Source organism: Chiloscyllium plagiosum, unplaced genomic scaffold, assembly GCF_037043375.1.
Source record: "Chiloscyllium plagiosum isolate Xiang-an unplaced genomic scaffold, Cpla_swu_hap1 HiC_scaffold_25, whole genome shotgun sequence".
Lineage (NCBI taxonomy): Eukaryota > Metazoa > Chordata > Chondrichthyes > Orectolobiformes > Hemiscylliidae > Chiloscyllium > Chiloscyllium plagiosum.
The window spans coordinates 37,486,137-37,513,422 of record NW_028270163.1 but is presented as its reverse complement, the minus strand read 5'-3'; the positions used below and the strand labels follow the sequence as shown (position 1 = coordinate 37,513,422).

The window sequence follows — 27,286 nt, the reverse complement described above, 5'->3', positions numbered from 1 at the left end:
ATAGTTTGACATAACTTAAATGAGAATGAATGATAAGTGGAAACACATTGAACCAGGGTCCATTAAATGTACGCACATAAAGGGCTATTCGCTTTTGCAGCTTAGTTCACTTTGAACTTTACTGATTTTCATTGTTCTGCTGGGCACACAGTATCAGTGTTATCAGCAAATTTTGTATCACAGGAATATTCCTCCTCCATATAATTTATGGTCAATTAAGTTGACTCGTTTGATGAATTTGCGAATGGGAGTGAAACTAGAAAGAAAGTAATTTAGAAAAGAAAGGACAGGCACATATCCTTCCACAGGGAGTAACAACAAAGCAAGATTATGAGATGACTTCAACACAGCAATAATGCCTTTCTCCCTCTTCATTTCTTGTTTTTACATTTCCCTCCCATTATTTCCTCACTTATCTGATTGCATTTCTGTGAAGTGTTTTGGGACATCTTGGTACATTCAAGGCACCAAATAAATGTTTGTTGGTGTTGCTGCTCAGTTGGCTGGCCAGCTGGCTTGTCATGCAGAGAAATGCCAATAGCATAGGTTCAATTCCGGCACTGACCAAGCTGATCATGAAGGACTCTCCTTCTCAACCTCTCCCATCGCCTGAGGCAAGGTGGCCCTCAAGTTAAACCATCACAAGTTATTCCTCTCCAATGAGAGAGAGCAGCCCTATGGTTTGGGGCAGCACGGTGGCTCAGTGGTTAACACTGCTGCCTCACAGCACCAGGGACCCAGGTTCAATTCCAGCCTCGGGCAACTGTCTGCGTGGGTTTCCTCTGGGTGCTCCGGTTTTCTCCCCCAATCCAAAGATGTGCAGGTCAGGTGAATAGGCCATGCTAAATTGACCATAGTGTTAGTTGCATTAGTCAGAGGAAAATGGGTCTGAGTGGGTTACTCTTCGGAGGGTCGGTGTGGACTGGTTGGGCTGAAGGGCCTGTTTCCACACTGTAGAGAAGCTAATCAAGCTAATCATTCCAAGACTGTGGAGACATTCACCCTTACCACTGAAGCTAGGAAATGAAAGTCCACCTGAAATCTGTGCAATAAAACTTCTCCTCAACCATTTCGAAACTATTTGTCTCTCAAAAAGAGTTGATAAAGTGTGCAGCTGTGAAAAGCACAACAGGTCAGGCAGCATCAGAGGAGTAGGGGAGTTGACATTTCAGGTCAGAACCTTAGAGTTTCCTTGTAAATACTTCTATCCGCCATGCTTGCCAGGTGGTTGCAATGTAATTTTGTTTTACAGATTTAAACTGTTGTGAGGCCAAAGGATCTTTTTATGAAAGATACGATGGCATGTTGGTTACAGAACTAAATGAGTTACTTGGATGCCAGAATTCACACTACGCAAAGTGTGCATGTTCGAAACTAACCAGGGCAGGTTGAGAACTGGAGTTCTGTTTAAAGAAGCTGGAAATAAAGAGGTGCAGCAAGTGAAATTGAAGCTGTCAGATTGTTATAAAAACCCAACGAGTGCACTATTGCCCTTTGGGAAAGAAAAGCTGCTGACCCCACCCAATTGTCCTCTAACTGCTTTCTAAGGTTGCCTTAAGGATGGACAATAAATGCCAGTTTTACCAGCAACATTCCACCAATAGTTAGAATAAACATTATAAGGGGAAAATGGAAAAACACACAGCAAAAATAAATGAAGGGTCAAAGGAAAATAAGCATAACTTGCTGAATAATCCTGTAAAAATAAAGATAATCAGGAAAGGTTTTCTGAAACTAAATGAAAGGCATTGTAATGTTTAAAAATGAGCCACATAAAAATAGGGAAAAACAGCATGAGTCATACAGAAATTATATAATTTATCCAGATTACCATCCAAATCACACATCATTCTGTTCTGTATCATCGCTTACAGAGCAAGATTACTTTGACAGTTTCCCAAAACATCGAAATTTCTGCCTTTTAAAAAATTTCTCAGAGTTGCACTTGAAAACAGAGAACTAGTTTTGCTCTTCAAACAGGTAAAATTGTTATTTAGCATAACCACTTCCAGCTAAATATTTTTAACAAATGCGTGTAATTATTTTGGAAAAGACATTAGTCCCTAACCATAAATAAATGTACTTCTGAAATTTGATCTCATTAGTTTAACTACCAACAATAATAATTGTAAGGATAATAGTAATGTTGCCCTGTTGGAATCGTCTGGCAATTATTGGGATCAGTTATAATAACACAGTGGGTGGGTTAATGTTACTAGGTGGTACAGCAATTGCCAGTTATTCTGGAATGATTCTTTTATGAATAATTTTATGATATTTACATGCGTTCTGCTGTAGGAGATTTGAGTGCATTAAACTCAAGGTAAAGACATCATTAAAATAAGTTAATTTGATCAGCAATGAATGTAGTAAATCACATTGGACTGATGTGGTTCCAAAACAAACTACTGCAAAGTCCACATGGGTATGATTTCTGTTTATCAGGTAGAAAGGAGACATGCAATTTAGCCAAATCCAAAAAGCTTGAAGATTCTTGGTTTAGGGAACTCCAAAAATGTGACAGGAGGTGGGGCACCTAGATAGGGGGAGAACATGATTTGCGTTCTCTTTCCTTCTCTCTAATTTTGGGTTTTAACAAGAATTATTGCTAATTTTTTTTGGCCTTTGCAGCAAAAAGAGCATCTTGGGTAGGTACTCAAATTGGCAGTGATGTCCCACAAGGATCTGTGTTAGGGCCTCAATTATTCACATTATTTATTAACGAGTTGGATAATGGCATAGAAAGCCATGTATCAAATTTGCTGATGACACAAAGTTAGGTAGCATGCAGACAGTGAAGATGATAGCATAAAATTACAAAGGATATTGACAGATTAGGTAAGTGGACATAGCTTTTGCAGGTGGAGATCAACGTAAGCAAATATGAGGTTATCCATTATGGATTGAGAAAGGATAGATCAGAGTATTTTCTAGATAGTATTGAGTGAAATACAGTGGATGTCCAAAGAGACTAAGGGTTTCAGGTGCATAGATATTTAAAATGTTGCAAATAGATGCAGAAAATATTCAAAAAAGCTAATGGAATGATAACATTTATATCTCGAGGATTGGAGTAAAAGGATGCAGACATTATGCTGCTGTTATACAAAACCCTACTTGGAGTATGGTGAGCAGATCTGGGCACCACACTTTAGGAAGATTATATTGGTTTTGGAGGGAATGCAACATAGGTTTACAAGAACAATACCTGGACTTCAGGGAGTACATTATGAGGAGAGATTATACAAATTAAGCCTGTTTCTCTAGAATTTAGAATGCTAACGTATGATCTTATCAAAGTCTTCAAGATATTAACAGGAAAAGCTATAAACAATTTCCACTAGTTCTAAAACTAGGGGACACAGTCTAAGAAATAAGGTCAGACCAGACAGGAGAGATGTTAGGAAGCACTTTCACACACGAAGTGGTATGGTAGATATTTGGAATACTCTTTTACAAATGGCAGTGGATGCTAAATCAGTTGTTAAGTTTAAATCTGAGATTGTTAGTTTTTTTGCTAAGCAAAGGAATTAAGGGATATGGGCCAAAGACAGGTACATGGAGTTAGGCCCAAGATCAGCCATGATCTCACTGAATGGTAGAACAAGATCAAGGGCTGAATGGCCTACTTCTATTCATATGTTCCTATTTGTTATGTGAGTTAAGACAATACATTGTACCAGTAAAGTCGAGAGTATGGTGCTGGAAAAGTGCCCAGGTCAGCATCTGAGGAGCAGGAGAATCAACGTTTTGGGCATAAGCCCTTAATCAGGAATGAAGGGCTTCCTGATGAAGGGCTTATGCCAAAAACATTGATTCTCCTGCTCCTCGGATGTTGCCTGACCTGCTGTGCTTTTCCTGCACCACACTCTCGACTTTGATCTCCAGCATCTGGAGTCCTTACTTTCTCCTACTCTCCCTTCTCACAGTCATAAGCTCAGTCAGTGAGGTGGGCTGGTTGATCAAGTGAACTCTGTACCTTGAGTATCATAGACCTGCTTGGCTTTTCTGCTGGATGCCACAAAGCACTGGTTTGGTCTAAACCTTAAATAAAAATCTGAAGGAAATTATGCAGTTGGTCTGTCAATTTAATCGTAACGCAATTTTCATTAACGTCTCGCAATATTCCTGCTATCAGGTAATCACATCACTGATTCTTCAATATGAGACAACTCCAGAATATTCATTAAGTCAAACATTGCTAGGAATGACAAGAATTCTCTGTAATCCAGCAGAAAACTGATCTCTTATCTCCTGCAATAAGCAGAAGAATTTCACATTTTCCCCTGAATTGAAATACTTGGATTACGTTAGCTTAAAACAAGAAATAATTTTTAGTTTTTCTCATACCCTCCGATTTTTAGCACATTGAATTATGAGAGGTTATTAACTGATGAAGATGGAGGACAAGAAACTAAAGCAGTTCTATATAAATTTCAAATAATCACAAAGTGAATTAAGGACAAAATTAGGAAATGCCATCACACTGACAGAATTAACTTTTGTAATTCTTTACCACAGGCTATTGTTGAAACAGAATCCATAAATTATTTGAAAAGGGAATTAGACAGTTGATTGAAAATGGAACAATTGAGTAGATGGAGAGGGAGTAGGAGAGTGAGGTCAGAATTAAGTGGTTCTTATGGAGAAAAACAACAGTACAAACTGCATGTGTCAAACGGTACATTTCTGAGCAGTAATATTTTATAATTCTTCACAGCGTGCTCAAAGCAAAGGCAAATTTGATGATCTGTTTTAGGGCACTGTTCTGATATTAAACACAACAAATCCTGGTGCCCCAGTCACGTTTTGTGTTCCAGATGCTGCATTTCCAAACTCAGCAATGAGACCTACTGATGGGTTGTGTGTTCCAGCAAAAAAGGATTATCTTGTAAGAGTAGTAATCAGATACTCCCTTGATTCTAATTTCAGGATTACTTTGGCGGCTGATGTAGAAGACCCACTTTGGAAAACTTAAAATTTGTAGACCCACTCGACCAAATGTGACCACCTCATATGCTTTTCCTTTGGGAATGACATGCTACTTTTGTCAGGATAAATGGGAATGAGTTAGGTGAGTAAGCCATTTTGTTTTCTCCTGTCAGTTTGCTTTCCGGTATAATAAAACGGAGCCATTCAACTTCTGTAACGAATCTGCATGCCCGATGTTTTGTTTGTGGAGCTTTCAATACTGATTGAAAAGTGAAAACACATGTGTGGATTTGAGCGTGACCTGAAAAAGAGGATCTTCATGTGGCTATGTTACATTCCAAACAATCTACAAAGAACAAAAAAGGGTTGGCAGCAGGAAAATTTTTGTTGAACAAGATGGAATTGCACCTTACAGAGAGAATACTGCACTCAGGTGACATTAAAAAAATACTCCTTTCATGGCTGCCTCCATTCAGTTCTGTACTGATCTGACCTGAGGGCTCTCTGAGCCAAGGGTCTTCCTAATTCCCTGGATTATAATAAATAGGGTCTGCCCACCACATTAGGTAAACAGAAACTGAACCCATGCAGATCTTTAGTCAGCAGCTTTTAAATGACTAATTCCATTGAAAGATATCTATATTCTGGCAATCACACTTGCCTGGATAGAATTAAGGCAAATATTAAGTTTGAAGTCACAAGATGTCCCTCACACCTAATTTTCGTGGTTCGAGACAACCTCAGCATTTGTGAAACTATTTGCATGTGGCAATTGGCTGGTGTACATTCTAAGCAGCTGACAGTACCAATTGAACTTCCTGCTTTCCTTCACATTTATGCATTGTAACTCCAGACTTTCACTTGACAAAGGATGTCTTTCATGTTGTGACTGAAGCATGAATAATACGGTATTCACTTAAAATGTGGGGTTTTATTTTTGCTCCAGCCCAAGATTAATTCTCCATAAAAGTTGCTCATCTCCTCAACAGCTGCATGAGATGTCAGAGTGTTTTCCTGGGCTGTTAAAACCATACATGATTTCACCACAGCTTTCTGTCATGACTAGTTCATTTGTACTTTTACGCTTCACTGCATGTAACATATATGTGGGGTTAGTCTCCTGTCAACCTGATCATTTAGCAATTTTCAACTAAACGTCTTTGGTCAACACTCAGCTGGAGTAATCAAATGATCGACCAATGTATATAAAAGCTCAGACAGAGAGAAAGATGTATTGGTACATTGACCAAAACATTAAAGAATATTAACACTGCAGGCAATTACAGGGTTTATATTTCCTGGTTTCAGGCAACCTACATGTAACATTTAGCAATAAATGTAATATTAGGAAATTTCTTAAACTAAGTTTTGCTTTTTTATATCCTTTTCCAAAATATATTTTATGCACTTATATTTAATGGAATACAAAAGGAAAAAAAAAGTTGTCCATTGTTATCGGTTGTGGACTGGATGCCAGTGTGAAACGTGTTATAGTCATGGATCACTTTCTACCATAAGTTTGTACATTGTTAGTTAATAAATGTAAGATACTGACCGTATGAATGCCCACCCATCCACACTGAGGGGCTGCCTGTCCTTGGAAGCCAATGTGAAGGCGTAAGGTGAGGATGTGCATTGGGATCAGATCCTAGTTGGTTAGCTTGCAAAGATGACCCTCCAGTGACCATCAGGTTTGCATTTAGGTCTCCAGGACAACCATTAGATGGACGGATTCGTGCAAAGTCCACAAGTTCCTTGTTTTCCCTGAATTCAACAAAAATATTTTGGTTTAGTAACGATTTGCTCCTCTTCGTCATAGAAGAAGCATTTTCACTGCTTGGACCTCCATGGTTTAATGAAAAGGCTCACCATCATCTTTTCAAGATCAACTGGAGAAGGGCAGTAAGTGCCAGTGATAACTATATTTTCAACGAATCTTTGGTATTTGGATTCTGAACCCAACCATGTTCTTAGGGACATCATTTTAATACTTTTTTTTGTGCATCCTCTCACAACTCACATTTTCACTAATTGTGGAATTATCTAATTATTCTTTTGGAATATTACTATTGGCTCCCAATGAAACACATCATTGACACACACAGCTGGGGCCTAATCCTTGCAGTGGCTGCTGTTAAGAGCCTGCCAACTTGAGAATGGCACATTTATTCCTACTCTCCGCTTTCTATATCTTAACCAATCCTCAATCCATGCAAGGGCATTTACTCCAATCTCATGTACTTTAATTTTGTTTACTTAGCTCCTTTCCAGGGCTTTATCCAAATACACCACATCCGCTTGTCTCTCCTTATTGATTCTGTTCCTAATATTCTCAAAATTCTCTTACCAGTTTTGTTAAACCTGATTTCACCTTTCTAAATTGATGTTGACTCTGGCCAGTAAGACAATTATTTTCTAAACATTCAGTTATCCTAGACATTGACTTCTAGTATCTTCTGTTACTGACATAAAGCAAACAGGTATATAATTGCCAGTTCTCTCTCACTCCTTTCTTGAACAGTAGGGTTACATTTGGAACCTTTCACTTTGCAGACCATGTTCCAGAATTAATAGAATTGTGAAAGATGGAAGTATTCTAACTCACAAGTTATTCAGTAAAGCATGTGTGTGGACAATATGAAGAGTATTAACAAAGACAGGCATGTTCATTTTGTGTTGTATTACTCTAAGAAAGACCTTACCGAAGAAGCTGATCCCTTTCCCTGTCTAAACGTGACAGCCCCATTCTTTCCTCACGAAAATGATTGTTTTCTTCCTCTGCTTCCAGGTCTATGACATAGGCAGAGCGTGATGATCCTGTTAAAGGTAAAGTTATCATGAGCAGCTAACCAGCGGCAAAGAAAATCCATGCTAACTTTGTTGCAGTGGTACAGTTTTAATATGAATTACAGTCAGAGCAGGTTCTTAACAAAATGAACAGTTTTAATTGTCAAAGAAAGATGTTCAATGCAAGGTGCTTCTGTTTCGTGACAGTTAATGTGCATTGCCATTGGTAACTGCATGAAATTCACAAGAAAAACATACATATGCCTTATGAAAAGGTACCAATGATTTCCTTTAGTTGTTTTGGGGGCCACTTCATTCATAAACTTTCAAAAAAAATTTTCAAGCTTCACATCCAGTTTTTAGCTGGATCAAATTCACCGTGGCACGGTGTGTGAAAAGTATGATCAGGAATTAACTTTTCAATACTGAGATCCTTTACAAATTTTATAAAGAGTAAATTTTGGTCAAACATCTGCACAAAAGCAATAAAAACTGAAAACTACTAGCTAATTGATAATATCAGAAAATAGCAAACATATGTGGTGCTTGTGTATAATTTCAAGTTTTAAGCATTTATACTTTCAACTGGATGTGTTTACTTCCGCTACTAATCATGAGACTCTAAAATTATACTAGGATACTGTGAAACAGACATGTTACAACTTTTTTGGATTTTAGAGAACTTGGGGGTCAGTTTTATCACAATTCAGCACAAGTTACCTTCAAACTGGAAGGAAGGACAGCAAGCACAAGCTGTTAACATTGGTGGACACAACTAGCTATTGGATACTGGACAATGTCAAACTTCCATGACTGCAGGTGAAACACTTCAGTCTAATAAACAAACAATTTTGTATGAAGCTGAAGCAGCCAAAGTAAGACCAATTTAATTAATTTGCACATAGAATACGTGACTATTCTGGGAATAAAGACTGCACCCATGCTATTCGGTGATTACGTCACATTGAGGATATTGCCCCGTGATCTGGAATGCATGGTGTCATTCTGGCTTGCTTTCATCAGTGTTCCCAGGGATAATAATGACCAGATTTATGAAAATAATTTTAAAAATTAGTCGAGATTGTTAACTGAAAAACTAGTTGACCATTTGTTTTGGTATTTAGCAATACCTCACCTTTTAAGCCGGGAAGATGTCGGTGCTGTCTGTTGGACTCTGCACTACAAGGCAGATCATGCTTGTTCTGGTTGTCTTTTTGTCTTGCAACAGCCACTGCAATGCCAACTGGAGGCTGCCGTACCTCACCGTCACCCTGAGATGACTCGCTTTCCCTTCCTTTGGCACAGTCTAGACGCTCCAAATCGAGGTTCGATTTCCCGCTTTGGAATTTGATCTCCTGATGGACACAGCTGGCCCGGATGTTTCCCAGGCCTCCGAAAGGGGTCTTCTGCCCAACGATCAACGCCTGTGTGCCTGGGGGAAACGAGCTGCTGTATTTTAGTAGACTCTTCATGGCTGAGACTTCATCAGTCTGACCTAACATGTCTTGGTTGAGCACAGACCCTTGTGACAACATTGCTGCCTGCTGTAAACTTGAACTGAAAGGGTCAAGATAGGAACTTTTCCTGTCTTCGCCCATTGGAATCTGAGGACTCTGCCATGATGGTATGTGAGATCCATTGTAGCTCATACAACTGAGCTCTGGTGGCCTTCTCTTCATCTCTGAACCACTTCCTATGTGCTCCACCTCAGGAAGCTTATGGTGCTGGTGCCGTATCCTGGCCACTTTCTGCCCCTGTGAATCTTTTGAAGCTTTCTCGTGTGCGTCACTGCCATGCTCCCGGTCCAGCACGTAACTGGAATGGGTAAGTTTGGCACAGCATGTCTCCAGCTCCTTCGAACAGAAACAATCCTGAGACTGTGGCATAACGTAAGTGCTACCTTTCCCTGAGGGGCCCTTGGCTGCCTGAGGTGTGAATGGCATCACCATCTGTGCACCAGTGCTGCTAACACACTGTTGTTTGGATTTTATGGCTGAATTGTGGGGCCAGTCCATTCCTTTACCATCGAGCTTCAGAGATGTGTGCGAATTAGGAACAGTCCCAATATCAGACCTCTCTGTGCTTTTGTCATGCATCTTCTCCTTCCCCATATTTCGGTTGACCTTGCAGTTTTCTGCAGTGACTTGAAATGGTCGGCTTTTGTCACTGAAGTGTCCCACTGAAGGCACGTACGTAGGACCAGTGACCTTGAGCTCCCTGCTGGCCTTATCTTGAGTAGGGTAAAAAAGGTCTAAGTTGGAATGAACCTGCAAACAGGGGAATGTTCCAGAGGCTGTGCTAGATGATGAAGGAATGTTGGACAGGGAAGAAGGAACAGAGTACGCAACAGAATGGTGCGGAGTTTGCCAACTATCTGAGCATTCGACATGCACTGGACCAGATGGGCCGTTTTCTCGGAAATCCCTCTCAAACCTTAAGCTCTCTTTGGTACACCTGCCTGGGGTATGGATGTCCATTTGCCTCGGTAAAATCCCACCAATATTAGTGCAGCTTGCTAATAAAGTTTTATTGGAATCTCCGTTCATAACTTTGGAGTTTGTTAAACAGCTATTGAAGTGTTTATTTCTGTTCTCACACATGCTATTATGCATATTTGTTATGTCTTCTTTGCATCTGACATCTGGTGTCAGAGGCAGCACAATTTTATGCCTGTCTTTTCCATCGTCTTCTGAATGTCTCTCCTTGTGTGTTCTTTGACTGTTCAATGAGTTGGCTTCATTTTTACTCATCCTTTCTTTATTAGGTTCCTTTGAGGTCAGGAGTCTGTCAGTTTCCTTGATCGTTTTGTGGGAGTGGCTTATCTCTCTGTCTCGGCTGCAGGAACCAATGGGATGACTGGGTGTGGCTCGGGAAATCGAAGGAAAACTATGATTGGTCGAGAGCAAGGTTGGCTGTCCAGGTAAATTCCTCAGATAGAAACCATCTGCAAATGAAGGAAGACTTCACAAGATCAGGGTAATATAGGATAACATCATAATTAATGACACTTCCTTCTGCTTTCTTCCACTGCTTACCTGCTGCTTAACTTATAGGACATAGTTCTATATCATTATGAGATGATTTTAAAAAAATATATGGATAACATATTTTGCCTGAAAATTTTCTCTGCCATTTTTCTTCTTTCCCTTTCTCCCCCGATGGCACAGACTGCAGGATGTTTCAAAAACATCAGTAACCATCTGGTATCTCACCCAAATGGGTTTCTGAATAGATTCTTCCAGCACATGCATGAGAATCCTGGGGATACCCTCCAAAGGTTTCTCTTACTATGGACAGCCACAACATGGAAAGTATACTTGCTATTTCCTAAAACACGCTCCTGATGAGCAAGGTCCTGAGCCAGGGTTGGCTGTAATTCTGGAAAATCACCTTTTAAAATTCAGTGCACTATACAGCCATGGAATGCATCACAGACAAACATAATGTTGATTTTAATGGAATTAAACACTTAAAACTCCAACAAGAGCAGATAGTTCTGGAGAAACTCAGCAGATCTGGTAGCATCTGTGGAGAGAGAAAAACAAGTTAATGTTTCAAGTCTGATTTGATTCTCATTCAGAGCAGTTCTAAAGAATACCAAAATGCTAGCTATGTTACTCTCTCCACAGATACAGCCAGACCTGCTGAGTTTCTAAGGTACTTTCTGTTTTTATTTCAAATCTCCAAGATCTGCATTCCTTTGCTTTTATTGCAACAAGAGAAGGGTGCCTAGCTTATTGATCTTTCCATAATCCAAAGCAGGAAGGCTAACTACAGGCAGCCAAGGTCTCGATGAACCAAATGGCCTATTCTGCTCTTTCTTCTGATGGTCACTAGCATTTGATTCTAAATGGAGAAGAACCTGTTCTAAAGTTTGCATCCTTTATTTCATATTTTCACTATAGCCTTGGCTGTCATAGTCTGAAGAACATCCTCATGTTCTATAATCAGTCAAGACTTCTGCATTCATTTTGATTTGCATAGTCTCAGTTTTAGTCACTCCAACACTCACGGCTGACTATTCAGCTTCCTGGGCCTCAGGCTCTGAATCCCTTGCTAAATATCTCTGCCCTGCACCTCTTTGCTTTTAACACATTCCTTGAAACTACTCTTTGACTAAGCATTTGGTCATTATTTCTGATTTACTGTCACAATTTTCTTGATAATAGTCCTAGTGAGACACAAGTTTTGCTGTGTTAAGGGAGCTATACAGATAGGAGTTATTGATGTTGTAAGACCGTGCAAGCTTTAATCGAAATATTCTTAAAGCAGGGATGTGAAAATAAAATTAACATTAAGGATTTGTTATAGTGGAAATTATCAAATGATTACATGGAAATGTATCTACGATTTTGCTGTGTTTTGTTCTTGAAGCATGTGAAGCAAATCTGAGAACATAGGAGTGAATTTGATCAACCGGTCTCTATTCAATGCCAAGGAAGTGCTTGAGATTTCTAACAGGTCGAACCTATTAAACTTCAGGGTCGGAATGGATTTTGCACAGATAGTAATGACAGAATACATCTCCCAGTCAAGAGACAATCTGGCCTGCCTACTTATGACAAAACAGCCAGTTTTAATTCTCTTTCTCCACCAAGGAGTTTTAGTCATGTGGAGTATTAGAGAAGCTGGGCTTGTTCCTTATGAAGTAAAGGAAGTTAAAGGAGATGTCTTTTGAATATTAGGTTAGAGTACATGGGTAATCAAAAGAATCATATTTAAGGTAATTAACAAAAAAATTAGGAGATAACAAGCTTTTGGTTTTATTTCATTGATTTTTAAAAGATATCTAATGAAGCAGATTCAAAGCTATCATTCCTAACAGAATTGGATAGTATGTGAAATGGGAAAAGAAAATCAGGGAAATGGGGAAAAAGCAAGACTGAGGCTCACTGGACATTTTCTAAGAGCAGGTTCAGGCACAAAGAGGTGAATTCCCTCCCCTTGTGCTGAATGATTGTAAATATTCTATGGCTAAATGAAAAATATCTCAGGCACAAACTCACTCTCATTGTGAAAGATGTTATGTCTATCACTCATTGATATTTTTGTTTTAAAACAGACTTTCCCTTGTGAATTTCCCTTTCTCTCTATTTTAGTCTCCTGCTTCATCTTTTTCCCTCCTCTATGCTTCACCTCTCTCCCACCTTACTTTGCTTTATTGCTTTGTGTCTTTGTGTTTGCTCTGCACCATTTCTTGTCTATGAAGTGGATAATAATCACAATGAAAATCTTTATTTTGCTGGAAGCGCTGAGCCTTGTGAACATTTTTAATCCTTTGTGGTCACATGAATAGGATTTGACATCTTTCTGCCATGACTCCAGTCCAATGCTGATCAGGAAATTCATTTATTTGGCTTATCCTAATGACTTCATTGGGACAATCCATTGTTTATATGGAGTCACTTCATTTGAATAACCTACTTATTTGAATTTTATCCACAAAGAGTCTGCAGTGCTGTTTTATTTACATTGCTTAGATTGAAATACTGGAAAATTTAAATTTCTTGACGGCAAATAACTTCAAAGTAACAATTGACTCTCTATTACTGTAATCTGTTAGTGATAATTCTATAGTTTAGGAAGAATACAGAACAGGAACATGTTCTTTGACCCACTATATCTGTATCAACCATGGTGCCATTCTAACCCTAATTCCATTTGCCTGCACATGGTCCAAATCCCTCTATTCTCTGCCTGTTCATGTATCTGTCTGAACGATAATATTCTATTTGCTTCTGCCACCTCCCCTGGCAGAGTATTCCACGCACCTACCACCCACTGCATATAAAACTTGCCTCAAACATCTCCTTGAAACTTTCTCCCCTCTCACTTTAAACTATTGCCTCCTGGAATTTGACAATTTCACATATTTCTACTTTGCTTTGCATTATTCTCAGTTTGGGTAATAATTAAAGTGTATAGTGTCCATGAAGAAGAAATTATTCAAACTCAATATTGAATGGTGATTTTGTGTTTCTGCATACGAATGGGATGCAACAACAGGTGTGAACAAAATTGGGGCTATTGGGGTCTGGCTGCAATGTCTCACATCCCTCTAAAAGCAAAGTGCTTAGCAACCTGCCACCATCTAGAAACATATGTGAAGAATGGTCATTTGGCTAGGTTGCTGTGGGCAGACAATGACTGCAGGACTGGACTGTCGAATGAATCACCTCTCAGTGCTAACAGAAAAATGGAAAAATACAGCTTGTTCAGGGGCACTCAACACTTAAATAGAATGCTTACCCGTGGCATTTAGTGCTGACTAAGTTAATAGAGATGCTCTCTTAATGGGGAGGGCAAAATGCCTCACCAAGACCATAACAACAACCAGGCTAGTATTTAGCTAAAGACCTTGCACAAATGTTCACCAACTTGATTTCAGCTTGAGCACCATATACGGTGGCACAGTGGTTAGCACTGCTGCCTCACAGTGCCAGAGACCTGCGTTCAATTCCCACCTTGGGCAACTGTCCATGTGGAGTTTGCACATTCTCTCTGTGTCTGCGTGGGTTTCCTCCGGGTGCTCCAGTTTCCTCACACAGTCACAAAGATGTGCAGGTTAGGTAAATTGCCTGCAGTATTAAGTGTAGGGGAATGGGTCTGGGTGGGTTGCTCTTTGGAGGGTCAGTGTGGACTTGTTGGGCCAAAGGGCCTGTTTCCACACTGTAAGTAATCTAATCGTTACTCTACATATGATGATTAAATTCTAATTTCAGGGTTTACTACATATTTTCTTTCCAATATCTCTTGGATTTTACTTGAAATAAATGGCAAAATGCAAGGTGGCAATTGGAAGCCTATGAAATAGTCCATTAGGTACTATTTAATAAACATATGCAGCAACAATACTTATGCTGAATAGTTATGATTAAAACAAAGTGTTGCAATGCAGATCAAAATTAGGCTTATGATGCGTTAACAGTGATAGACACGGTATTCCGCTGCCTAAATAAAGAGTCTTAAATCCGATAGATAAACGAGTTACTTTCTCTTAAATTGAAATAAAGTATAATTAAAGCTTAATTATATTATTGATATTATTATTTTCTGAACAAAATCTAAAACACATTTACTTGTCCAGATTCTTTGCTCACCTTTCTGCGTATCATAGAACCTGTGTTGGCCATAAAGTACATTGTTGCCGTTACTATGGTGATCCAGGTGGCTCATCGGAAGGAAAGTGGAGGCCAAACTGCTTGAAAACCTGGAATATCCTGGGACTGAAGAAAATATAAGGTTAGAGTTGAATAGCACAGTTTCTTAAGAGTGCGCAAGCGTATTTCCTTTTAGACTATACTTCAGTTATCATAGTCCAAGCAATAAAGTGGTTTTCAAACAAATGTCTTGTAATTGCAAACAGACCATGAAAAAGAAACCGCTGAAGTTTCAGGGCTTCTGTGTATGATGAAAAAGAATAACAAAAGATAGAATCTCCACATTCCCTGTACTTTATTTATGACTGATAAAACTGATTCAACTACTGCACTTTCACAGAGGAGTCTGGCATGTTGCCCTTCACTTTGAGACTCAGTTCAACTGGAGATGATTTATCAAAAAGGTCACTTCTCAGTCTCTCGGAATACTACTGAATGGCAACGAACAATAAATTATAATTAAGGGCAAGTTGAAAATCCTCAGTTTATTACAATCTGTTCTTATTGATAAAATTTATTGGAATTACAAACAGAAGAAGGCCATTCAGCCGACTGCACCTGTACTAGTGCCAGCTCTTTTACTGGAGACATCTACTGAAATTTATTCCTTTTGTACTTGTATTTCAAATAATTAACCAATTTTCCTTCTAATTATGCTATATAAATAGAATCTTTAGAAGTCACCACAGACCACTTCCTATCAATTTGAAAAACTGTGCCTATTTTGTTTTCTCTATCCACACATCAGTAGAGCCTCACAGAGCATCAGTCTTTCTTTCTTTAAATAGTTTCAAGGGTGGAATCTTCTGCTCTGTCTCACAGTGAGCCTGAGGGTGGAAGGGCATTTAAATAGGCAGGAAGATGGGGTAACTGAACCCTACTGCCATCAAAATTAAGTTCTGGGTGGGAAGGACCATGATAAGCCTTCCTGCCCCATGTGCCAACTGAGACTCAAGTGACCAACTAATAACAGCACGAGGACCTCATCATGCTGCCACTAGGATTAGTCCAGCTGTGGAGGGTGCAGTTACCAGCACAAGAAACCACACAGCCAACCTGCCATTTCCAGCAGGAGAGGGCTTCCTTTACCAAACACCTAAACAAGGGACTGCATGTTGGGAAAAAGGGGAGCAAGTGAAAGGCACCACCAACTTGCCCTTGTTGCTGATTCCCCTGAACCCCTCTCCTCACAAGCCACCAGCTCTTGAAATTCCCTCTCTCCACCCTCACTTACTTGACTGTGACATGGGACCCTGGTGCCAGTCCTTTAAGCTGTGGGCATGCCGTGTTTCATGGTCCCGCTGAGCAAAGTTGGACTGCAATTCTCAGTGAGTGAGACTGTGGCCTCTAAGGCATTGATTCCAAATGAAGGCTCACCTGATGCCTCACCATTGCCTGCCTGCCATGTGGTTTGGCCAATCTTCCCAAAAAGAGGCCAAATTGAACTCTTGCTGGCCGTCTAATCCTTTATGTGTTCACTTGTCAAATTCCTTTTCAATTTTTTTCAATATATCATCTAGTGCGTTCCCTTTATCTTGTAATTCTTTGATGTTTTTTCCAAATCTCTATTAAGGTAGTTTATCAGAGCTTATCCATTGCAAGTTCTCAGAGACTGCCCCCAATCTGTCCACACTTGTATAAATATTCATTAATTTATCCCTCATGTTGCGCTCTATATATCACTTCACTACACCAGTTGAAATTGAGTGCATGGAAGCAATGGAAAATGGGACAGTGCAACCTTCTAATTGGGTCCCAGCAGCTAAAACTCTTTCAAATGTTCTCCTTCCCTCCTACTTTCCAATTACCACATTACTACAAGAGTTTACGCTATATGTCCCTGGATTGCCCACTGTATTAAAGTGAGATGTAGACATTGGACTATGGGAACACATCAATATTTTAGCTTTTCCCAAATGTACTGCTGATATCAGGCGAGAACAAAAGTGGCATGTGCAACAATTGGTCAATAGCAGGAGGAGCACTGAAAGCAAATAACTCATCTCACCAAAGCCTGTCCACCATCTTCAAGTTATAGTAGGTCATGTGGTGGAATATTCCCCACTTGCCCGGACTGGTGCAGTTTCAACAACATTCAAGAACCTCAACATCATCCAGGACAAAGTAGCCTTTCTGATTGGAACCCATCCACTATCTTCAATATTCACTCCTTTCACCACTGCCACACATAGGCAAGACTGGTACCATCTACCATCTGCAGGAGCTTACCTAGATTTCTTCAACAGCAACTTGCAAACCCAGGATCCTTACATTCTAGAAGACCAAGGTCAGCAGGCACATGGAAACACTACAACCTGCAAGGTCCCTTCTAAGAAACACATATTTCTCGACCTGGAAATATATCACCATTCCTTCATTGTTGCAAGGTCAAATCCTGAAACTCCCTCCCTAACAGCACTGTGGGTTTACATATAGCACACGGAGTATAGTGACTCAAAGCAGCCCACCACCACCACTTCAGGTGCAACTTGGGATGAGGAATGAAATGCTGGTCTGGCCAGCAACACCAAGATCGTATGAAGTCTTTTTTTAAAAGCCAGCTCGCTGATTATAATAGTTTTCAGTATCTCAAATTTAAAGCTCTCATCCTCTACCCTTAAATCTCTGTGATTTTGCATCTCCCTAATTTTGTGATCTCCTTCAGCCCTACATCATGTCCTTCTTTGCACACACTGTCCATTCCTCCAATTCTACCTCCACATCCTGTTCAAAGTATCCCCTATATCCTCTTTATCCACCATTGACAGCCTTCTCTCCAATCATTTAGATGGCATGATCTTAAACGGCTATCTGTACTTTCATCCATCTCATATGTAACTTTGTCCAATGCTTCAACTATCACTTTTTTCTATCACCAATTAATCCAAGCTTTGACCTCGTTCAGCCTACTGAATTGATGTAACTTCCAGTGCAACACTTCTAGCTTCAACTCTCATTTCTTTATATTCTATTTCCATTACAAACTGAATTCACAAACTGGCCATAAACTAAGGGCTCTCATACCTTCAGGTCCCCTACTTGTCCCTTATTATTAACTAGAACCAGACACTGCAGCTTTTCCTTTTGCTCAACCGGCAACATATCACTTCAGGAAACAGATTTCAATCCAATTCTAAGAAGACCTCCTCATATTGTCACAAATGTTTGTCTATTCTCAGCTCCTGCTGCAAATAGCTTTAAATTGACTACAAATCACATCCTATATTAATTCCCCAATTTCAGTGGTTGACAATGTATTCTGCATTTGACAACACCTTCCTTTATTAATTCTTAATCCAAGCCAGAAAGAGCCTATCTCAGGACTGTGATTCTTTCAAATCTTTTCTTTCAATGCAGTTGCACGAAACATGTCTGTCATTAACAAAGCCAATCCTTTTCTTTCTATGGAATCTTTCCTGAAAACTTTTAATAGCCATGAATATTTCATTAAGAGTCCCACCCCAAATGAAACAAGGTTTCAATAAAGACTATAATATCAAATCCCCCTGCTCTAATTAATGTCTCTAAACACTGTAATCCTGATCTACTCCTTTGGTCCATATTACTTTTCTTTTTCTTATTAATCTTTCCTTCAACAGCCTTTCAATTCTCTCAACAGGCTACCTGGAACATAATTATTCAAGCTTCTTTGTCCTCAACCCCGCTTATATCCTTACAGTAAACCTTTTCATTCTACTTCTCCCAGAACTTACACAGTTAAACTCATATCTAGGTTCAATTCAATTAATCTAAATTGCTTCGAGTTCATCCATGCTCATGAAAATTAGAATTTGCATATCATGGTCTGGGGTGGGAGGGGTAAGAAGGCTTAATGATGTATGAGTGGACAGGAAGCTTCTTTCAAAGACATTACCCATATTGGGAATAGTTACGCCAAATGGTTAAATTTTGAGTTCATTTTCATAAATGACTGCTCAAAATAAAATTTTATCAATACGGAATTTGAGGAAATCATTGAAACAAAATTTCCTGTCTCTCTTAGCAAGTACTTGCGTTTGGAATTTCCTGTCCTTTGCTGCATCACAATCAAGATGGTTCATTTGAAATGTTGCACTTTTCAAAATCCTGAGTTGTCTGCAGCTTGAAACACCAGCAACATTACTCAGTCGTACAGGAACAAAAAACTGATTATAATGCAAAAAGGCTGTGCAGCCCACACAGGTTCAAATTTAGGCTTTGCCTTTTAAAAAGCCCAGGAAAAAATGCTGTTAATGATCATTTATTAAAATATCCAATCACGGTCACTCTACTTTTCTGAGCCACTCACCTCACTCAGGCTCTTGTTAATTTATATAACCATCTTACGTCGGGTTTCATTTTCATCTGGCTTGATTCCAAATTTACAATAATCAGCCTTGTTCTCACTGTTGTTCTATGGTTTTACTCCCCAAGATAAGGAATTATTTTTATCAAATTCAACAGTAAGAATATAGATTTAAGCTAATAGAAAGAAGGCTAACAGCAGAGTTGAGGAGGTTTTTTTTAAACTCAAGAGAGTGGTGGGAATCTGTAACTTACTGCCTGAAAGACTGGTTGAGTCAGAAACTCTCGTAACATTTAAGGAGTGTTCAGATTGGATTGCCTCCAGGGCTATGTGTCAAAAGCTGGAAAATGGGATTAGTGTAGTTGGATCCTTGATGACTGGTATAGACATGATGGGCCAAATGGCTTCATTCTGTGCTATAAACATATTGTATTAATTTTGTCAAGTGAAAGGTATAAAATTCTAACAGGGCTGGACTGATTAGATGCAGGGAGGATATTCTTCCTGATTGGGCAGTCTGGAATCAATGGACACAATCTCAAGATACGGGTAGACCATATAGGGTGAAGATGAGGCATTATTTCGTCACTCAAAGGGCAGTGAACCCATGGAATTTTCCACCACAGAAGGCTGTAGAGACTGAGTCACTGAGTAAATTCAAGGGATTGATGGCATCAAGAGGTATGGGGAGAAAGCAGGGACATTACATTGTGATAGAGGATCAGCTGTGATCCTAATAAATGGCAGAGCAGGCTCCAAGAGCTGTACTCCTGCTCCTATTAGTTTCTATGTTTAACCCTTTCACTGAGATCAATATGTAGTGTGATCTATAATGAAGTGACACTGTCCTGTGGCTGTGCAGTGGTCATTTAGCCTTAGTGACCGACAAGCAAATGAAGTATTAATCCAATCTGCATTCATACCAAAACTTTAAAAAATTTCAGTTTGAAATAACAGGAACATTAGAACACAGGCACAACACAAAGTGTGCATAAAAATTAACAGCAATAGATTGGCAGGCGATAAAATACTTCTTGTCTGACAAGTAGAGCAATCACAGTGAAATGTTTCAGGTTTTTTTAAAATTCTGGATATATTCCTTGATTACAGCACTGTGAACTATCATGACCAGACCTCTCACCCCAAGGAAGCCGTGTGTCTAAACCTGTCCAGTGTCTCGGTGCCTATTGCAAGACCCAGAACATCGAAGTCACTGCTATCTAGCATCCAGCATGTTACAACACGATCTTTGTTCAGGAGAAGAATAAAGACTGCTATAAGAGCAAGTCAGGTTTGTTCAGCGTTAAGCAGGTACAGCACACAAGATAAGCAAATGTTTACAGTAATTACAACCTCTGCATTCTCCTTGAAATATCAAAACCAGCAGATACTTTCCTGTGTTGACCTTCACATAAAGTGACCCATGAGCCTACATATTTTAAACATGGCTAGCTGTTATCATATGTCTTCAATTAGTTGCATTCCATCAACATCTTCAGATTAATTTCCAAATTTCTTTTTAAAATATCTTGCAGAAAAGGGACAGTAAACAATTTGTCTCCAAAGGTTCCTACAGTTGCAGATATGAAGGAGATCTCTTGATCATGGCAAGACTGTACTCAAGACATGAAATTTTAGGACATTCAGATTTATACAGAAAGCTTTCGGAGACACTGATAAACAAGATAACATAAGTTATTCTGTACTTAACCAGCATTAGTAAATTAATCTAACTTTTGTTCCACAAAAAGATAAAGACACATATTAATATTTTGACATACCAATACAATACATATCACTCAGAACTTGATACATCAATACTTTATTTCACTCCTGTAAAAACTCTAATCAATAAGAGAAAATGTAATAAATAATCCACAATGGATATGTATATCTAATGTTGATCCCCCATTCAACGTTTACCCAATTTGCTTTGCTGTTTTCATCATTCTACTGAAACAATTTGAGTATTTCCCTAAAGCAATTCAACATTTTTAAAGCAAAACATGAGCAATATCAAGAAGTAACTCAGATAACTTCAGCACAAACAGTCTAGTTTTATTCAGAAAGGAGACGGTATGCTAGTATCAGAATTCAACAGTGATGCAGGTAAAACCCAAAGCACTAAAATTTAGAACCCTCGATCTATGCTTCAGCTTGTGTTGTCAGTATAATGATGACCTATTCACCTCATTCTGCCTTCACCAAACATGATGTGGAGGTGCCAGTGTTGGGCTGTGGTGGACAAAGTTAAAAATCACACAACACCAGGTTATAGTCCAACAGGTTTATACCTGCTGGACTATAACTTGGTATTGTGTGATTTTTAACTTCATCAAAACAATACAGTAAATGTTTTTATAGACTGTGCATGCTTTGGATTTAATTATGGTCTGCTGAACAATTCATTTGGCTTATTTTATATATATCTAAAGTTATCCTATATATATTTATGAATTACATCTATGTCTAAAAAAAAGATTTTTATGTTGAAATAGTCACCTTTATGAAATCTTTGCTCTGCCAGTTTTGTTTTTCATCTGCTGTCTGACTCCAGCGGCAGTGCTGTGGCATTAGGGCATGAAAATATAATGGAAATAGCTGCTTCCAAACCAATGGGAATTCACACATCGCAAACAAATCGACATGCTGAAAGGGTTAATATGTAGTTGTTGTATTAAAACTGTCTCCTTTAATTAGGGTTGTTAAAAGTTTAACTGGTTTCACTAGAGCAAATGTGAGTCTGTAAATTCCAACTGCAGATGCTTGACTCCCACATGGAGTCACCTTTCCACTGCAGAAAGTCACTCCCATTATGACAGACGGACATTAAACATCTGTGCTGCTACATTCAATGCACAGTGTAACAATTCCACTTCCAACTACCATAAGACAAATCAGACACCCACTTTACTGTAGAACTGTGGTTGATGCCCCATTAACTGTAATTTCCAAAGTTAATTTGGAGGTACGTTAAGAACAAATTGTAGACGTGACAAAAGTTATACTTGTGGGTGGGCTGGTGACATAATTTTTGTGGAAAAGTGACCTTAGTGATTTTACTTAAACCACTTTCACAGGGTTGACAATAATGAGAAATCATTGTGTAATAGACTACTGTAAAGTACTTTGATTGGGTTTAGAAACCCTACTAATCAATCCTAGCTTTTTCTTGAAAATGCATCCTGGTTCCTTCTCTGTTGCTTTAAACTTTCAGTAACGCTGCTCATTGTGAAAGGATCTAGATCAGGTGGCAAACTGGAGAGTGTTGTGATTGTAATCATGTGATTGATTTAAAGACAGATTCTGCTCATCTCATGCTTCCAATATGGAAGCTTGACAAAACAGTTAGGCTTCATCTGTTTTCTATAATTATTAGATTGTACCTTTCTTCATTCAGGGCAAAGAAATACAAGACAGTTAATGATAAAATTCTCATTCAACATTGTTCATTTCTGCTGAGTTAAATCCATCTCTACTACAACTTTAGCCTGAGTCTGTTCAATCTAACAACACTAATGAGATTTATGACAGATAGAGAGACTGAATTCCTCCACATCCTAAATGAAATCCTTATGATGAAATAATTTTGCACAATTGCATACAATATGGCATATCTAAAATGCCATTGCACTACAGCACATCTAATTAGGAAGAGGGATATGGAAATACATCAGATCTTAACAGAACTATCACAAATTCAGATTAACTTGTACCTTGAATGTCTTCTATTGCTACAGGTCATACATAGGGAAAGTCACTTGTTGGTAAATCGTTACAGATTAGTTATATTCTCATTCAATTAATTATTATTCTACAGTGACCAAAAGAAAATTACATAATCACAGCCTATTACAGTGCAGAAACAGGCCATTCGGTCCATTGTGCCTGCTACCTAGTGCCAATTCCCTTATAATTGACATGTTTGTCATTTTGTAAGTCTATCTTTTCCCATGAGAGTGCACTACAGCTTTAAAAGTGAAGAGGAACTATATGATACACCAGTGTGACATGCCCTGCCAAGAGCATGCTCCAGCACTCGCTGGCAGCCACTAACACACTAGAGAACAATGACTTCTGTATTCATACAGGGAGATTGCGAGAGAGAACAAGTCCGTATCAAAAAAAAATCATTTTTAATAGTAACAGCTGTCCCTGGAGCCATGACCCTCACAATGTTTGAACACTGGAGCTCTTTCAAGGAGTGACAAAATAAGCACCAACGCAGCTGTGCGAGGGAACTCATTTACAGTTCGGGCAGATTAACGCACATGTCCTGAATAAGAGACAAGAATTTTGATTTACGGAAGCCAAAGATTAACTCTTGGGGGTCAAAATAATTTGAACACAGATGAATAATGACACACAAGTGTGAAGAGCATCACTGGACACATCCAGGTCAGAAAAATGCTGTTTTTCCATGAAATCTCAGTGTGAATTTGAGTCCTAGAATGGCATTCTAATACCTGTATGTGTGTAAGTGTATGGAAGTACCTGCATTCATACATGTGGTATGTATTTGTATACATATATGAACGTCCGTAAACGTATATGTGTGTGAGTGCATGAAATAATAACATTGTTCAACACAGGAAAAATGTTTTCTATCCTTGTAATATAGTCCTCAGAACCCAAGATTTAAAATGAACTAAAAAATGGCATCACACCATATAGCCAAAAGCTAAAGTCAAACTGTATGATTTTCATGTTACTTATTAATAAGTCAATGCAATGATATCACATTTAATTGTGCCAGCATTCTGAGTAAGATCAATGTGAAACTATATTATTGGTCTTCCCAGAATAATGCAAACAATGTCGAGGTTCAAACACAGGATTGAGATCACACTGCATGTCTTATAGATCCAAACTGAAACAGTAATTATTGGCAATCTATCAAGCTGACTTTGAACAAAGTTTTACAATTCCCCAATTTATTTTGTAGATATTGATAAGAATCAAAATAACAATGCCAAAACAACTCTGTTGTTCACTGCATTACACCAACTTGTTTCCAACTCAACTGATGAAATATGATTGTTGTACATTTCTATATGACAACTGAATCATGTTCTCATTAAATTTGTTGGCAATATAGATACCTTTGCCATAGTAATACTATAATGGAAATAATATGGTATTGGTCTCCAATGCCATATAAGTTGGCATCCACAAATAGCAGTTCCACATCATGCTAGTAAGCAATTAAAGCACTATCATTTTGTATTAAATATTTATTAAAAAAAAGCATTAAACTGCTGTCTTCAAATTTTCAATATCATTGCAATATGTTATCAGAACACTCAAAGGATATTTTTCTCATGCTAAGACAACTAATGGCGAAATTAAAATCTCCTAATAATTTTCTCATGCACTCTGAGGGCATCAATATGCTTCTACACATCCTGGAACCTAGACCTACACATCTGATGGCAACACTTTTACAAATGAAAAATTCTTTTTATATACGTGTATCAAGAAGAAGGGTGTCCTTTGCAAGCTCAGCCAAATCTTGCCCTCGCACTTATTGCATTCATTTCAAAGTTAACCATTCTTACTTTAAATTGACTTTTTTAATTAGTTAAAATCAAGAATGGTGAGCAAGTGTCAAAAATGGACTGTGAGGTGACAGTGTGGGTCAGTGTGCAGTGTGTTTTCAAATTCACGCTTTCTCCCCTTCGATACTAACAAGACTATGAGATGACTGGAATATGAATAGATGTAAGTGGGAAGGTAGCAGACAGGCATGCAAAATGGGGCCATCATATTTCACACAAAATAGTCAGTAATACTGCAGTACTTATGTTATTGGAAGATCTGCATTTTATGCATCTGGGGTATGTGAAACCCGTGCACAGAAAGTGGACCAGCAGCCATTGTTTGGCATTTTTAATCAACTTTTCTTCCAAGCAGCTACTGAATGTGTCTGTGTCCACCTGGATAGTATTCAGGCTTAGGCGGATAAGTGGCAAGTAACTTAGACTAGATGTTATCCAGGTCTTTCTGCATATGGACATAGACAGCTCTGCTGTAAAGAGTCACTGGACTCAAAATGTTAACTCTGTTTTCTCTCCACAGATCCTGCCTGACCTGTTGAGTTTCTTCAAGCAATTTTTGCTTTTGTTTGCTCCCTATTTTTATATTCCATCCATTTTGAAATAATGCCAACATTCAATTTGCCTTCCCTATTACATACAGACCTTGAACACTAGCACTTTGTGATTTGTGCATGAGGGCACACAAATCCCCTTGTACTATAGCTTGCTGCAGTCTTTCTCTATTTAAATAATATTCAGCTCTTTTATTTCTCTTGCCAAATTGCGTGACCTCACATTTTCACACATTATATTCCATCTTCCAAGTTTTTGCCAACTTGCTTCACTTGTGTATGTCCCTCTAGAGACTCTTTGTGTCATGCTCACACTTGCCTTCCTGCCTATGCTTCCGCCATCCACAAACGTGGCTATGGTACATTCACTTTCTTCATCCAAGTTGTCAATACACATTGCGAATAACTGTGGCCCTAGCACCAATCTCTGTGACTTCGCACTGTGATCACCCTGAAAATGCTCCCTTATCCCAACACTCTGGCTTCAATAAGTTAGACAATCCTCCATCAGTGCTGGTATACTAGCTCTAAAACTATGGGCTCTTATCTTACTAAATAGCCTAACACATGGTATCCTATCAAATTCCTTCTGAAAATTCAAATATATCCCATTGACTGCTTTCTCTTTATCTATCTTCCTTGTAAGCTCCGCAAATGATATGTTAGGTAAAGAAACAGCTGCTGGATTAGTGGTGCTGGAAGAGCACAGCAGTTCAGGCAGCATCCAAGGAGCTTCGAAATTGACGTTTCAGGCAAAAGCCCTTCATCGGGAATAAAGGCAGTGAGCCTGGAGCGTGGAGAGATAAGCTAGAGGATGGTGGGGGTGGGGAGAAAGTAGCATAGCATACAATGGGTGAGTGGGGGTGGGGATGAAGGTGATAGGTCAGGGAGGAGAGGGTGGAGTGGATAGGTGGAAAAGGAGATAGGCAGGTAGGACAAGTCCGGACAAGTCATGGGGACAGTGCTGAGCTGGATGTTTGGAACTGGGTGAGGTGGGGGAAGGGGAAATGAGGAAACTGTTGAAGTCCACATTGATGCCCTGGGGTTGAAGTGTTCCGAGGCGGAAGATGAGGCGTTCTTCCTCCAGGCGTCTGGTGGTGAGGGAGCGGCGGTGAAGGAGGCCCAGGACCTCCATGCCCTCAGCAGAGTGGGAGAGGGAGTTGAAATGTTGGGCCACGGGGCGGTATGGTTGATTGGTGCTGGTGTCCCGGAGATGTTCGCTAAAGCGCTCTGCTAGGAGGCGCCCAGTCTCCCCAATGTAGAGGAGACCGCATCGGGAGCAACGGATACAATAAATGATATTAGTGGATGTGCAGGTAAAACTCTGATGGATGTGGAAGGCTCCTTTAGGGCCTTGGATAGACGTGAGGGAGGAGGTGTGGGCGCAGGTTTTACAGTTCCTGCGGTGGCAGGGGAAAGTGCCAGGATGGGAGAGTGGGTTGTAGGGGGGCGTGGACCTGACCAGGTAGTCACGGAGGAAACAGTCTTTGCAGAAGGCGGAAAGGGGTGGGGAGGGAAATATATCCCTGGTGGTGGGGTCTGTTTGGAGGTGGCGGAAATGTCGGCGGATGATTTGGTTTATGCGAAGGTTGGTAGGGTGGAAGGTGAGCACCAGGGGCGTTCTGTCCTTGTTACGGTTGGAGGGGTGGGGTCTGAGGGCGAAGGTGCGGGATGTAGACGAGATGCGTTGGAGGGCATCTTTAACCACGTGGGAAGGGAAATTGCAGTCTCTAAAGAAGGAGGCCATCTGGTGTGTTCTGTGGTGGAACTGGTCCTTCTGGCAGCAGATACGGCGGAGGTGGAGGAATTGGGAATATGGGATGGCATTTTTGCAAGAGGTAGGGTGGGAAGAGGTGTAATCCAGGTAGCTGTGGGAGTCGGTGGGTTTGTAAAAAATGTCAGTGTCAAATTGGTCGTCATTAATGGAGATGGAGAGGTCCAGGAAGGGGAGGGAGGTGTCAGAGATGGTCCAGGTAAATTTAAGGTCAGGGTGGAATGTGTTGGTGAAGTTGA

At 39.6% G+C, this 27,286-nt stretch overlaps 1 protein-coding gene across 6 annotated transcripts in view; it reads right to left on the bottom strand.

Moving 5' to 3' along the window:
• bahcc1b (BAH domain and coiled-coil containing 1b) overlaps nt 1-27,286 on the bottom strand; it is a 248,990-nt gene that overhangs the window by 132,585 nt on the left and 89,119 nt on the right. For all 6 annotated transcript variants that reach the window (XM_043714770.2, XM_043714769.2, XM_043714772.2 and 3 more), the window contains exons 4-7: nt 14,820-14,945; nt 8,855-10,663; nt 7,635-7,749; nt 6,488-6,696 (exon numbers count right to left, since the gene is read on the bottom strand). In XM_043714770.2, the coding sequence (XP_043570705.2) occupies nt 6,488-6,696; nt 7,635-7,749; nt 8,855-10,663; nt 14,820-14,945 (2,259 nt within the window). The remainder of the gene's footprint in view (nt 1-6,487; nt 6,697-7,634; nt 7,750-8,854; nt 10,664-14,819; nt 14,946-27,286) is intronic.